This window comes from Megalops cyprinoides, chromosome 3, assembly GCF_013368585.1.
Source record: "Megalops cyprinoides isolate fMegCyp1 chromosome 3, fMegCyp1.pri, whole genome shotgun sequence".
NCBI classification, from domain to species: Eukaryota; Metazoa; Chordata; class Actinopteri; order Elopiformes; family Megalopidae; genus Megalops; species Megalops cyprinoides.
The window spans coordinates 51,167,511-51,182,968 of record NC_050585.1 but is presented as its reverse complement, the minus strand read 5'-3'; the positions used below and the strand labels follow the sequence as shown (position 1 = coordinate 51,182,968).

The following is a 15,458-nucleotide window of genomic DNA, read 5'->3' as shown; positions in this document are numbered from 1 at the left end:
AAGTAGCTGTGTTTTTCAGTGCCTGTCAACAGTTTTCACTGTGAGACATTCCTTATGATGTCTAGATGACAGGAGTACATTGTTATGCTGTTTCATGAACAGCATGCGTATTTCAAAGAAGGGTAAAGCTGTAATTATGTGTGAAAACAGTTTGACATCCCGATAATGGCAAAAGATTATAATTTACATCATTAAAATTAATGCTAATATAAAACCTTTTTTATATTTTAAGATCTGTTATTGACATAGACTTAATTAGCTGCCAGTGACATGTACTACTAACATTCTTGTGCTAAAATTGTAGTCTTATATTGTATGAGAGGAAAATTCACATTTTTATCTTTTTTCATTGAATGTTTTAGTAAGCGTTCTGGCTTACTGTAAAGCAAAGAGAGTTGCATGTGAAATAACAGCACATTAGAATCCATTGTGGAGAGATTTTGGAAATATAGTGCTGTGGAGCAGGTGTCATCTCTGTCCCTCTGTGGCCCTCTCAGATCCTCTCTGCACGCGCTACATGGAGTTTGTGTGCCGGAATCGCGCACAATGCCTCTTCCAGTCATTGGTCTGCGACGGCGTCCGTCACTGTGCTGACGGATCTGACGAAGACGCCAACTATGCTGGCTGTTGTGAGTCCCGCCTCGTCACCTGACGTCTGTCATTCGCCATGCCTTCAGTGTTTTCCACGTCGCATAAATGAAAGAGAATTTAACAGTCTACATTTCTGAGTTTTGCATATTTAGGGTCATTTCTCTCAGTACGTTCACTCTGTTGACTTTACTGTTGTGTCATTTGCTGCCTTCTCTCTCTCTGTCTTTCTCTCTCTCTCTCTCTCTCTCTATCTCAGTCTCTCCTTCTCTCTCCTCCTCTCTTTCTCTCTCTCCTCCTCTCTGTCTCTCTCTCCTCCTCTCTCCCTCCCTCTCTCTCTCTCTCTCCCTCCTCCTCTCTCTCTCTCTCTCTCTCTTACTCTGTCTCTGTCTCTCTCTCTCTCTCACTCCCCTCCCCTCCCTCTCTCTCTCTCTCTCTCTCTCCCTCTCGCTCGCTCTCTCTCTCTCTCTCTCTCTCTCTCTCTCTCTCTCTCTCTCTCTCTCTCTCTCTCTCTCTCTCCCTCCCCTCCCCTCCCTCTCTCTCTCTCTCTCTCTCTCTCTCCCTCCTCCTCTCTCTCTCTCTCTCTCTCTCTCTCTCTCTCTCTCTCCCCCTCTCACCCCCACAGCCGGGAGTCCTGAGTTTGAAAAGACCTGCGATGCCAACAGCTTCCAGTGTGAGAACGGGGTGTGTGTGAGTCTGGAGTGGAAGTGTGACGGCATGGACGACTGCGGAGATTACTCCGACGAGGCCAACTGCGGTGAGCCCGGGGCGCTGTGTCTGACTCAGCGCCTGCCTGTCCCCGCTGCGCCGCGTCTGTGTGCGCTGTGTCTGACTCACAGCCTGCCTGTCCCCGCTGCGCCGCGTCTGTGTACGCTGTGTCTGACTCACAGCCTGCGTGACTCACAGCCTGCCTGTCCCCACTGCGCCGCGTCTGCGTACGCTGTGTCTGACTCAGCGCCTGCCTGTCCCCACTGCGCCGCGTCTGTGTACGCTGTGTCTGACTCACAGCCTGCCTGTCCCCGCTGCGCCGCGTCTGTGTACGCTGTGTCTGACTCACAGCCTGCGTGACTCACAGCCTGCCTGTCCCCGCTGCGCCGCGTCTGTGTGCGCTGTGTCTGACTCAGCGCCTGCCTGACTCATAGCCTGCCTGTCCCCGCTGCGCCGCGTCTGTGTGCGCTGTGTCTGACTCAGCGCCTGCCTGTCCCCGCTGCGCCGCGTCTGTGTGCGCTGTGTCTGACTCAGCGCCTGCCTGACTCACAGCCTGCCTGTCCCCGCTGCGCCGCGTCTGTGTGCGCTGTGTCTGACTCAGCGCCTGCCTGTCCCCACTGCGCCGCGTCTGTGTGCGCTGTGTCTGACTCAGCGCCTGCCTGACTCACAGCCTGCCTGTCCCCGCTGTGCCGCGTCTGTGTGCGCTGTGTCTGACTCAGCGCCTGCCTGTCCCCTCTGCGCCGCGTCTGTGTGCGCTGTGTCTGACTCAGCGCCTGCCTGACTCACAGCCTGCCTGTCCCCGCTGCGCCGCGTCTGTGTGCGCTGTGTCTGACTCAGCGCCTGCCTGTCCCCACTGCGCCGCGTCTGTGTGCGCTGTGTCTGACTCAGCGCCTGCCTGTCCCCGCTGCGCCGCGTCTGTGTACGCTGTGTCTGACTCACAGCCTGCCTGTCCCCGCTGTGCCGCGTCTGTGTGCGCTGTGTCTGACTCAGCGCCTGCCTGTCCCCTCTGCGCCGCGTCTGTGTGCGCTGTGTCTGACTCAGCGCCTGCCTGACTCACAGCCTGCCTGTCCCCACTGCGCCGCGTCTGTGTGCGCTGTGTCTGACTCAGCGCCTGCCTGTCCCCGCTGCGCCGCGTCTGTGTACGCTGTGTCTGACTCACAGCCTGCCTGTCCCCGCTGTGCCGCGTCTGTGTACGCTGTGTCTGACTCAGCGCCTGCCTGTCCCCGCTGCGCCGCGTCTGTGTGCGCTGTGTCTGTCCTGTCATCCGCTGGGAGACACTCTGAGTCATAACCGTGTGCCTGTGCTTACTCTGTGCGTGCGTGTGTACGTGTGTGTACGTGTGTGTACACTGTGTCTGTCCTGTCATCCGCTGGGAGACACTCTGAGTCATAACCGTGTGCCTGTGCTTACTCTGTGTGCGTGCGTGCGTGTGTGTGCGTGCGTGTGCGTGCGTGTGTGTGTGTATATATATGTATATGCTTGTGTTTGTGTGTGTTTGTGTGTGTGCGTGTGTGTGCGTGTGTGTACGTGTGTGTACGTGTGTGTACGTGTGTGTACGCGTGTGTGTGCGCGTGTGTGCGCGCGCGTGCGTGCGCGTGTGTGTGCGTATGCCTGCGTGTGTGTGTGTGTTTGTGTGTGTTTGTGTGTGTGTGTGTGTGTGTGTGCGCGCACGTGTGTGAGTTTGGGTGTACATGTCATTGTGCATGCTTGTGTGTGTGTGTGTGTGTGTGTGTGTGTGTGTGTGTGATTTTGCATGTTTACATGTTTTACATGTACAGACTTGGGTCCAAAATTATTGGGACACCTGGGCATTTTGTGGTTAAGTGTGGATGTGTCCATGTAGCTATTAGTTTTATCACTCGAACCTAATTTACGGTGTGGCGAAAACACGGTTACATGTTTTGGCAACTATTAACATTTTCAAAACATTTCTTTATGTGGTTGGCACATGATTGCCTGATGACTACCCTTATTTCCAACATTTTAATAATACGTATGACATTAATTCTGCCAAACAAACTGACAATTCCATGACATTAAGTTAATTCTAAAAGGTACCTACATGCTTATTGAGTGCAGACAAGTGAAAAAAAATGACCATCACTTCAATTAGGCCTGATTGAACGTTGCCCTGCCCCCTAATTGAACACTCATACTGAAGCCTATATAAACCTAACAAGGTTGGAACACGGTCACAGAAGATTGCTGTGGATATACTACAGATGGCGAAAACAGCTGAAATTGACATTGGCAAAAGGCACTCTGTGATTACCCTACATTCTGAAGGGTATTCTATAAGAAAAATTGCTGCAAAGTTGAATATCTCCAGAAACGGTGTCCACAACATCATCAAGAAGTTCAAAGTGGAGGGTAAAATCACCAATCGCCCAGGTCGTGGACGCAAGAGATGCACTACTAAGCAGCAAGACAATCATCTTCGCTTGACATCCCTGCGACATCGGCACCTGACTGCCCAAGAACTGACCCACCACCTGAACACCGCAACCGGCATGAATGTGTCAAAGAGTACCGTGAAGCGTCGCCTTAAAGAAGCTGGGCTTAAGGGCTGTGTGCCTGTCCGAAAACCACTGCTTCGTCCACAGAATAGACAGAAGAGGCTAAAATGGGCAAAAAAAACACCAAGACTGGACACTGGAACAGTGGAAACATGTGCAGTGGACAGATGAATCCAAGTTTGAAATGTTTGGCTCCAAGCGCCGAGTCTACATCCGTAGAAGGAGTAATGAGAAGTTTCACAACGATTGTGTGTTGCCAGCTGTTAAGTATGGAGGGAGGTAGTGTGATGGTATGGGGATGTTTTGGTGGCACACAAGTTGATGACTTGGTTGAAATCCAAGGGATCATGCGCAAAGAAGACTACTTGAGAATTCTTCAGGATCACGCTGTCCCTTCAGGATCCAGAATTCTTGGTCGTGGTTTTGTCTTTCAGCAAGACAATGATCCCAGGCATGCTTCTAAACTCTGTAAGGGCTATCTGGAGCAACAATCACACACCAGATTGTGTGAAATTATGTCCTGGCCAGCGCAGTCTCCAGATCTCTCCCCTATTGAGCTTGTGTGGGATGAGATTGACCGCAAAAGTCGTCAGCCAGCCAGTGCCAGACAGCTCCTAGAGTTCATTCGGGATGAATGGAACAAATTTCACCTGATTATCTTGAAAAACTCTTGATACGATTGCCTCGTATTTGTAAAGCAGTAGTTAAGGCCAAAGGTGGTTATTTCGATGAATCTGCAATTTAAGTTTTTTTTCATTGAATAAATCTATAAAGACAAAAATTTATTTTCAGTTTTGTGATGTCCTATTCACTCTGAAGTCAAATATGACTTTCCCCAATGTCTGATGGAATATGCAGCAAAAATATTGTGGGTTTTCAGAAAAAAAAAAGAGTGTGTCCCAACAATTTTGGACCCCAGTGGTGTGCGTGCGCATTTGTGCACATGTGTCTGTGTGTGTTTTTAGCCAGTCTGGTTCTCTGTTGTACTGCAGGCTCTCCCACAGAGGAGCCCGGCTGCTCGCGGTACTTCCAGTTCGAGTGCGGTAACGGCCGCTGTGTGCCCACCTGGTGGAAGTGTGACGGGGAGAACGACTGCGGGGACTGGTCAGATGAGTCTGAGTGCACAGGTACAGATCGGGGGGAATATCCCTGTCGCTGTCCAGCTGCTGACTGCCAGGAGACGGCTCCCCTCACAGTCCAAAGCTGAGAAACACATGGAACTAAATACAATCTGCTAGGAAGGACAGAAACATGACATTATTATTATTACTATTGTTGTTATTATCATTACTTACTTGCTTGGCAGATAAAATCATGTTAGGTAAACTTCAGTGTTTAATGTTGTGCATCTTATACATTCTGTAACTGATATGCACCTGGATAGGTGATGGCAGTGGTTATACACACACACACACACACACACACACACACACACACACACACACGCTCACAGATGCCAATGTAATATACCTCTGCAGATGAACAGCAGTTTTAACCTTTATCTGCCCCCCCAGGAGGGGTCACCCCCCACACCCCGGCCCCTGGCCCTCTCACCTGCTCCCCTAACCGATTCCGCTGCGGCTCGGGGGCCTGCATCGTCAATAACTGGGTGTGTGACGGCTATGCCGACTGTCCCGACGGCTCCGACGAAGCGGGCTGTCCCACAGGTGAGGCTGCCGGAGAGGTGACCACACACCAGCACCTCCTCTCCCACATCAACACTCACTCAACGCTGAGCCCCTGCTTAATGGGCAAGCTCTCCGCTCCTGAGGGGGTCTTTTCTTTCCTGCACACTGATACTGGAATATTCTGAGGTTGGAAGATAACACTTTTGACCCTTGTAGTAGTAATTGCTGTGTTTTGGATAGAGACAATTACACATGGAAAATAAGGCAACCAGGCAGTTGGTTTGTGGTTTGTATTTGCCAGATTGCAAAATTGCAAAATTCTTAATTTGCCAAAGGCTAAGGTTTAAGGAAGTGAGACAAGTTACGCTCAGTGACTGAAGTGAATGAGTCTGTTCTGGTTTAGTAAGCATTGGGTCTGTTTGTAAAATCAACCCTCTGACAAGATTGAGAGCAGAGTTGAGGAGACAGGCCTTCCTGTGGTCATCCTCACTTGTCATGGTGTGTTGGACTGTATGTGCAGGAAGGCAAAGACAGGTAAATGGACCCACCCTTCAAAAGGCTGATAGTGCAGAACCCTGCTCTCTGTGACCCTCAGGTGTGGGGTCTCTGAGTCCCAGCCGAGTTGACGCGGTGTTTTGATGCAGTGTTTTGACATGGTGTTCGTAATGCCTTGTCTTTTTCAGGCTCCAATAGCACGGTGGCTTCGCCCACCACCCCTCCCACGCGCCCCCACCCTCCGGGCCGCTGCAGCAGGGGCCAATTCCTTTGCCGCCACCCCCCTACCTGCATCCCAGACTGGCAGCGCTGTGATGGACACAGCCACTGCCGGGACGGCTCCGACGAGACCGACTGCCGTGAGTGTGTTTGCGTGGGAGTCGCACGAAAGAGCTCAAGCACACCGAGAGGAAATTCTCCTGTTATTAATTTGATACTGTTAATATAATTCTCAGTCAGTCGAGGTATTTGAGACTGATGCTGTTAATGTAATTTACATTCTAATTAAGACAGATTTGTGAAACCTGCAGATAGTATTTACCGTGCTTTTTTTTTTTTTAAGTCGGTGAAAATAAGCGCTACAATATGACAGCATTTCAGACAGCTGCACGGTGGGGGGGGGGGCAGTACAGCTCAGCTCAGCAGGAGGCTGGAGTGACAGTGAGGTGGAAGTGAGTGACACGTAGCCGAGCGGACAGAGAGACACACGCATTAGCCATCTCTCAGCCGGCTCTGTCTCGGTCTGTGTCCCCCGCAGCGACCCGCGGGCCCCTGGTCTGTGTGAACGGGACACTGTGCGCCGACGGCGAGGCTTGCGTGGCCGACAGCGAGCGCTGCGACGGCTTCATCGACTGCTCCGACCACAGCGACGAGGACAACTGCTCCAGTGAGAGACTGCCTCACACACACGCGCATGCACGCGCACACACACGCACAATCTCACACTCTCACACACTCACACTCGCACACACTCACATACACACACACACACACACAACCAGTCTCACGTATACACACACACACACACACACATTCACAGTCTCACAGTCTCACACTCACACACTCTCACACTCTCATATCACACACTCTCATATTCACACACTCTCACACTCACGCACACACTCACACACTCACGCACACACACACACGCCTCAGACAGGCCACGCTACAGATGCGCTTTCCAGCTTAACTGTGTTAGGCGTATCCAACCCTAACCCTAATCCAGCTGCTCCAGTGAGAAACAGGCTGAAGCCACAGGGCACTGTTACAAACGCTTCAGACAGGCTTCACTGTATCTGCGTTTCCCAGCTTCACTGTGTTAGGCACGCCCGAGGTGAGCTAGAGGCAGAGTGTTTGTAAAAAGCATCCCCAGATAACCCCAGGTAACGACAGTGGGTTGGCTCGGAGCCCAGGCGAGTCGAGCATGGCCACGGAGGCGTAGGGCTCCTTCACATATCATTGATAGCAGGCTAGAAAATAAATGTACACTTCAGGCCTGAATATAATAAGCATCAATCCCTGCAAACCTTTTGTTGTTCTCCAGCCATAACTGTCATAACAAAAGCGCAAGCGTTTGAGTAACCGCACACATTTGCCGGGCTCAGTCGTTTACACAAATGAGTTTGTCAGCCCATATTCAGTCATGCACAAAACAGAAACAAGAGGAACGTGGATGTAAGAAGCACGGTGTTCAGTAAGCAGCTGCTCAGCAGTAGGTAAGACTGGAAATACAGGGTCTCATCACCACAGCTCAGACAGCCGAGGCGGGTCAGTGAAAACCAGCTGTGCGGTGGCTGCACGTTTGGGTAGGTCTGTGTTTTTGGGTCAAGTGCTCCCTCTCGCCCCTCTCGGTGCCACACAGCTGCCTTTGTGCGAGTCTTTCAGTCCTCCGGCCGCAGACACCGGGTGACATCAGCGAGTGGCGGCTCAGTGAAAGTTTAAATAAGGTACGATTTGGACTGAGGGTGCTAGACTCCACCGAGGGGTAGGGGCGAGGAGCGGAGCGCGGAGAGGCGCAGCTGTGACTTTGATCTCAAAATAATCTGGACTGATTTCATGTCTGGCTGGCTGGCTGTTGAGCCATGTCTGGTCTCATCAGGAGAAGCGCGGGGTGACAGGACGGTGACGGCGCCCTGTCTGTGCCGCTGTCTCGAATCGTCCCCTCTTCCCCTCTCTCCGCAGCCGACTCCCGCGTCTACAAAGTGCAGAACCTGCAGTGGAGCTCCGACTTCTCCGGCGCGGTGACCCTCACCTGGTCCCGGCCCAAAAACCTGCCCCTCTCCTCCTGCTCCTACATAGTCTACTACAGGTACCGTCCCACAGGACTTGCATAGCTTACAACTTTTACACGTTGTCTGTTTATACAGATGGTGCAGTGGCACACCTGAATTGAACTGACCATGTCTGGGTTACAAGCCCTGTTTCTTGCCCCTACACCTCACTGCTGCACACACTGCCCTCATGTCTTAGATGGAATTCACAGCATCTGTTATCTTCTATATCTGTTTATTGTTTCACGTAACTGCATGTGTATGTACTTACCTGTGTGTGCGCGTGTGTCTGTCTGTCTGTGTGCGTTTGTGTGTGTGTGTGTGTGTTTGTGTGTGTGTGCGCGCATGTGTGTTTGTGCGTGTGTGTGCGTGTGTGCGTGTGTGTGTGTGTGTGTTTGTGTGACCGCATGTGTGTTTGTGCGTGTGTGTGTGTGTGTGTGCGTGTGCGTGCGCATGTATGTGTGTTTGTGTGACCGCATGTGTGTTTGTGCGTGTGCGTGTGTGTGTGTGTGCGTGCGTGTACATATTCTTGTGTGTCTGTCTCTCTCCCTTCAGGTTGGTGGGGGCGCAGACGTGGACGCCAGTGGAGACTCACAGTAATAAGTGCAGCTACAGCCTGACGGTGCTGAGGCCAGACTTCACCTACCAGGTGAAGGTGCAGGTGCAGTGTCTCAGCAAGCTGCACAAGACCAACGAGGTGCTGACACTGCGCACGCCCGAGGGATGTGAGTGCCTCTCCGAGTGCATACCCACTAACCAGCCCCAGAGAAAGCCGCAGCGGCACTGTTAAAGGAGACTTTAGAGACAATCCTTACGCAACTAACCTAACCCTGACTGTAACCCTAACTCTAACTCTAACTGTAACCCTAAACCTAATCTTCTCTATGTACATAACGACAGCCACAGTAGTATTGTTAAAGGAGAATTTACAGACAATACTTATGCAGTTACCCTAACCCCTTAACCCTAATCCTAACCCCCTCTATGTACATAACACCTAACACACATCGTGCCAGTTACAGCCACAGTAGTAATGTTAAAGGAGAATTTACAGACAATCCTTGCGCAATTAACCAAATCTAGGTCCCGTAAAGGACGTGCTTACTACTTCTACCACTTACCACTTCCTTTTCACATCAGCTGACGGCCAGGTGCAATCCATTCATCACACTCCAAGCCAAAGAAAGCACTGCTATAACATCAAACACAACCTTCACGCTTTGATTATATGGTAATTCACATCTACTGAACTGTAGAAAGTGTGGCTCAGTTCAGGCCTGTAGAATGGAAGTTTGCAGGTGATGGTGTAGTTTTCTGGGAGAGGTATTTTTGTTGCTTAGGATAAAGGTGGATTCCGGTTTCAGTCAGTGACTGCATTCATTCATTAAGCCCTTGGTTGAGTGCCAGGCCCTGCAGGTGTCAGTGACTGAATTCGGCCCCTTGGCACAGCGGTGTTTCTTAATGTCTCTGTCCCCCATCTCTTCGTGCTGTCGGTACTGAAGGTGTTGGCGTAAAATCTGTCTTGCAGTGCCAGATCCACCTAGAGATTTGCAGCTGTCCCCCGACAAAGGAGAGGACGGCACTGTGGTCTGTTCCTGGAACCCTCCCGACAAAGCCCACGGTCTGATCCGGGAATACATTGTGAGTGGGCCCGCGGACCCCCCTGCATTCCTGACGCTATGATGAACCGCAGCGACCCGTTTACGGTGTGTTTCTCCTGAACGCCTCCTGTTCTGACGGCCCTGTAGGTGGAGTACAGCGAGAGTGGCAGTGTGGAGTGGTCGTCCCAGCGCAGCACTGGCACCAGGGCGGAGGTCAGAAGCCTGCACCCCAGCGCCCTCTACAGGTTCAGAGTGAGTAACGCAGCCGCAGCGCTGCTTTCCAGCTGTGCAGTGAAGAGCACCTTGAAGCGTGTGGGGTCTTAACATTGTGTTTTATCTGTGTGTGTGTGTGTGTGTGTGTGTGTGTGTGTGTGTGTGTGTGTGTGTGTGATGTGTGTGTGTGTCTGTGTGTGTGTGTTGTGTTTATCAGGTGGCAGCTGTGACCAGCCGTGGTGTGGGTAACTGGACGGATGTGAAATCCATCACCCCAGAGAAAGGTAAGGTTACTCTCCGCGTGCAGCAAAGAAATGACACCTTTCTTTGCAGCAACAGTGACCCCTACTGTGCATATAAGCTAGAACTGTCCTGGCATGGAAAGACTGAGGAGACAGCAGAACTGACAATGATACAATGAAAACAGGATGGAATAATGAAGGATGATAGATAGATAGATAGATAGATAGATAGATAGATGATAGATATCACGGCACTATCCAGATAATTTACAACAGATTTTAAAAACTGACACTGAAGAATTTAGTTAAATTCAAATTCAGCATCACGTAGTGCTCAAAATAATGGAGATCTAGATAGTAGTAATTGGTTCTAGACCTGACTGTGTGCAAGTGAAAGTTTTAATGCTTGAAAATGAAAACAATCTGAGGTGTATATGAGGTTGCGCTAAACTTTTGGTGGTGTAAGTGCTAGTTAGGTGTAAATGAATCAGAAGAGCATAATGTCTCCCCCTGCTGGTCATCATGTTGAATGTATTGTGAGCACCTGTGGTGTCACCTCATGTCACTCTCCTCTCTCTCTTAGCTCTGCCGCCCCCTACAGTTGCTGTGGACAAAAATACAGAGGACTCCATCACCCTGACTTTCAGCTTCAGCTCCCAGTATAAGGTCAGTGGGATTATAGACAGCAGTGTAGCATAATGGTTAAGGAGCAGGACTTGTAACCGAAAGGTGCAAATCTCCACTGGGCACTGCTGCTGTACCCTTGGTCAAGGTACTTAACCCACAGTTGCCTCAGTAAATATCCAACATTGTAAAAAAAAAAAAACTAACTGATGTAAGTCGCTCTGGACAAGAGCGTCTGCTAAATGCTAGTAATGTAATGTAACTTAAGGTAACAAATTGAATCTGCTTTTGTGAGTGTGTGAGGGCCTGTGTGTCCCAGGCTCACCCTGGTTTGTGCCTGCAGGTGGACCAGTACATGGTCCTCTTGTCCTGGGTGTTCAACGCTCACGTGAAGGAAAGCAGGAATTTGACTACTGCGGAGAGGACTCTGACAGGTACTACTTCCCATAATGCTCGGCGCAGTCCCTGCATGTACAGAAATGTGGTGTAGCAGTGCAACTGTGCAGTGGTTTCACCTCATATATGTGTGTGTGTGTGTCTGTGTCTGTCTGTGTGTGTGTCTATGTGTCTATGTGTCTATGTGTGTGTGTGTGTGTGTGTGTGTGTGTGTGTGTGTGTGTGTGTGTGTGTGTGTGTGTGTGTTTGCTTGCAGTGACTAACCTCACCGCTGGGACCACGTACGAGCTGGCTGTGTGGGCCCACACCAGCGTAGGAGACAGTCCCTCTGTGCTGACCTCTGCTGTGACACAGGGCGTCCAGCCTGCCCCGCCCGTCCTCAAGGCCCGTGCTCTCAACCAGAGCTCTGTGGACTGCAGCTGGACCGGCCCGGTAGCTGAGGTGAGAGAGAGCGTACAGACATACTGTGCGCACGTACATACATGCACACGTTCTGTACGGACACATAGACACACGCAGACACACTGTACAGTCACTCACATGCACATATACTGTACAGTCTCTCACACACTCACACACTACACAGGCACGCACGCACGCACGCACGCACGCACGCACGCACGCACACACGCACGCACGCACGCACACACACACGCACACACGCATACACATACGCACACTGTACAGTCACTCACATGCACGCACACACACACTACATAGTTACACACATGCACACATGCGCTGTACAGACACATACATCTCGTACTACACTTTCTCACACACACACACACAGTCCCTTGTGATTGGAATTGAAGGAACGGGTACACTGAAATTAGAATACTGAGAAGTTCCTGTTCAGGTGCAGAAGCTTTGCATCCTATTAAGTAAGTGTGTGCGTGTGCGCGTGTGTGTGACTGTGTGTGTGCGTGTGTGTGTGTGTGTGTGTGCGCGCGTGCGTGTGTGTGTGCATGTGTGCGTGTGTGACTGTGTGCGTGCGTGCATGCGTGCGTGCGTGCATGCGTGCGTGCGTGTGTGTGTGCGTGTGTGTGTGTTTGTGTGACTGTGCGCGTGTGTGTGTGTGTGTGTGTGTGTGTGTGTGTGTGTGTTTACTTGTGTGTGTGCGCGCGTGCGTGCGTGCGTGCGTGTATGTGTTCGCAGATGTACGGCGTGTTCTTCTCCACCTCCTTCCTGGACCTGTACCGCAGCCCCGGCAGGCAGAACAGCAGCAGCAGCAGCCTTACGGTCACCGTGGACAGCGGCGAGCAGTACCTCTTCTTCGTGAGTCTCCTCCTCATCCTCACTCAGCTCCTTCACCTCAGTCAGCAGGTGTTCCTGAGTCACCCCCTCCAGTGGCCCAGATCTGACACTCGCTCTCTCCTCTGAACATCTCTGGCTTCCTATCTGTAAATAGTTCTACTGGTTTACACCTACAGTGCTCTGTTAAGTGTGTATGTATATGTGTGTGCGTGTGTCTGCATGCGCAGGTGCGGGTGATTTCACCCTACATGGGTCCTCCCTCTGAATACGCCGTGGTGAAGATGATCCCCAGCGGCAGGCTGCCCCCCCGCAACCTGCACAGAGTGCGGGTGGAGAAGACCCAGGCCACGCTCAAGTGGCAGCCGCCCTACGACTCCCCCAGCACCCCGCTGGTACGGCACAGAGCTCCCTCGCTCCTTCACTACACTGGCACATGCTGCTACTCCGTGGTCACATACTGCACAAGTGCTCACACATGCTGTCATGCTGTCATGAATATCTAAATGCTAAATATGCTGAATACAGCTAAATGCTCTGTTGTCTCAGGGCATTGTGTTTTAAATGCATGTAATGTAGTGTAATGTAATGTAATGTGTCAATCAGTAGGTCTAGGTCCAGCAGCCAGCCCGGAGCAGTTAGCATCACAGAGGTGCACCCAGGGTGCAAAGTGTTGATCCCCCCCCTCTCTCCGAATGCCCTTCTTCTTCCCACTTTCTGACGCCCTGTTTGACCTCCCTCTCCGTCCTCGCAGACCTACGTGGTGCACGTGAAGGACATGATCCGAAAGACGGAGGCCAACTACAGGGTGAACACACAGAACAACACGGTGGAGTACATCCTGAAAGGCCTGGAGCCGGGCGGCCGCTACAGCGTCACCGTGCGTCTCAACAACATGAGCAAGGAGGCCAGCTACACCCTCAATACAGGTGCGCCAACACCATATCCCCGCTGCGGTTCCTTTTACTTACAGAGCTCTCTAAAATCCCGCTGAATCCGGTCCTTGCTGTGAATTTTCCCTTGTATCATGCTATCATGTTAAGATCCGTATTATGAACCTGATCAGACCCGAATGACTCAAGATCATTCATTATATATGCCCCGTGGATTTTGATTTCATCCCTTTCATGGGAAAAAAAAAACGTTTCTGCATACAAAGCCTGAATTAATATCAGTCTGAAAATGTGAAAACATACATCTTACATAGTTTGAGCGAATCTAATGATGAAAAGATATTTCTGTCATATCAGTGACTCTGCTCTGCTGTAGAGAGATCGTCTGTGTACCTCCCGATTGTACTCTGCTCCGTGTGGACACAATCATCTCTGCTGTCCATCACATCATACAGTTATGGCTAAGGCATGTGCAGAGAATAGCGTGTTCTCCTCGATCTCTCTCCGATGTAAGCCACCTTTGATAGATGTGGGTTAAAGTGATATGTGGGGTGTGTGCTGAAGTGCGCTGAGTGCCGTGGACAGTGCGCTCCAGTGCGTGGCGTGGAGATGAGAACTGACAGATGACCTGCTTGTCCCGGCTGTCCCTGTCTGTGCCCAGTTCCCCTGGCGGCTCCGGAGGCCCTGAAGATCCTGACAGAGAGCGATCACGTCTTCCTGCTGTGGAAGAGCCTGGCGGTGAAGGAGAAGAGCTTCAACGAGAGCCGGGTGAGAGCCGATGCAGTGCTTAAACTTGTGTTTTATCGCCAGGGCAATAGTGATTATTCCTTCTTGTCAGTATTTTATGGCCTTTTGTCACCAATCTGGCTGGATTGCTGTCATTTACTAATTACAGATGTTTTACCTGGAGTTCATTACATTACATTACATTATTGGCGTTTAGAAGACGCTCTTATCCAGAGTGACTTACATCAATTCTAGATTTTTTTATCAATTTATACAGCTGTATATTTACTGAGGCAATTGTGGGTTAAGTACCTTGCCTAAGGTTACAGCAGCAGTGCCCCTGTAGGGAATTGAACCAGCAACCTTTTGGTTTACGAGTCCTGCTCCTTTATTATATTATATTACACTGCCGCAGTTCTAGGCGTGCTGTCCGCTTTTTTGTCTTTGGCTTAAACCCATGCGTTAATATCCCAATGTAACGACTGTGTTTGTCTTATGTGGTCTCACACACCGCAGGGCTACGAAATCCACGTCTACGACAGCGTGACCAACTCCACCTCGTGCCTGGGCAACACCACAGACACCGTCTTCAAGGTCACCAGCCTGCTGGTGGGACACAACTACACCTTCTCTGTGCAGGCACGCTGTCTGCTGAACGGTCAGCTGTGCGGGGAGCCGGCCCTGCTGCTGTACGACAGCCTGGGGACAGGTGAGCAGGGGGGTGGAGGGTGTGGAGAGTGTGGTGTGGAGCGCTCTCTGTGCTGTACTCTGTGTGATGGTGTGTGATGCACAGTTGCGTTGTGTGATTTAGTGGTGTTTTGTGCTTGTGTGGTGTGTCTGGGATTCTGTGTGATGTACATTTGCATTATGTGATATAGTGGTGTCTGTGGACCACACACACACACACACACACACACACACACACACGTACACACACACACACACACACACATACACAATCATATGCATTCTGTGATGTGTATGACGTAGTAATTTGTGTGTGTAGTGATGTTTGTGTATGTGTAATATACAGTCCTTTGGAAGTGGGTGTGTCTGTGTGATGTGATGTGATGTGTGTGGTTGTGAGAGAGAGAGGTAGTAATGTGTGTGTGATGTACGGTCATGTGCATCGTGCGAGGTATGTGCTGCGTTTTTTTGTGTTGTAATGTGTGTGAGTGAGACAGATGTAGTACTGTGTGTGTGGTTGTGTGTGTTAGCGAGAGAGAGATGTAATACCATGTGTGTGTGTGTGTGTGTGTGTGTGTGTGTGTGTGTGTGTTAGCGAGAGAGAGATGTAATACCGT

The 15,458-nt window shown here is 50.8% G+C and overlaps 1 protein-coding gene across 1 annotated transcript in view; it reads left to right on the top strand.

Annotated features, from left to right (window-relative positions):
- The window catches only part of LOC118774227 (sortilin-related receptor-like), a 71,461-nt gene that overhangs the window by 52,653 nt on the left and 3,350 nt on the right, over positions 1-15,458 (top strand). The window contains exons 28-46 of the mRNA XM_036523405.1: positions 498-629; positions 1,214-1,345; positions 4,805-4,939; positions 5,327-5,479; positions 6,124-6,294; positions 6,693-6,821; positions 8,117-8,243; positions 8,761-8,930; positions 9,734-9,846; positions 9,954-10,058; positions 10,237-10,303; positions 10,845-10,927; positions 11,229-11,319; positions 11,538-11,722; positions 12,440-12,559; positions 12,766-12,930; positions 13,290-13,464; positions 14,090-14,196; positions 14,671-14,863. Coding sequence (XP_036379298.1) covers positions 498-629; positions 1,214-1,345; positions 4,805-4,939; positions 5,327-5,479; positions 6,124-6,294; positions 6,693-6,821; positions 8,117-8,243; positions 8,761-8,930; positions 9,734-9,846; positions 9,954-10,058; positions 10,237-10,303; positions 10,845-10,927; positions 11,229-11,319; positions 11,538-11,722; positions 12,440-12,559; positions 12,766-12,930; positions 13,290-13,464; positions 14,090-14,196; positions 14,671-14,863 — 2,553 coding nt within the window. The remainder of the gene's footprint in view (positions 1-497; positions 630-1,213; positions 1,346-4,804; positions 4,940-5,326; positions 5,480-6,123; positions 6,295-6,692; positions 6,822-8,116; positions 8,244-8,760; positions 8,931-9,733; positions 9,847-9,953; positions 10,059-10,236; positions 10,304-10,844; positions 10,928-11,228; positions 11,320-11,537; positions 11,723-12,439; positions 12,560-12,765; positions 12,931-13,289; positions 13,465-14,089; positions 14,197-14,670; positions 14,864-15,458) is intronic.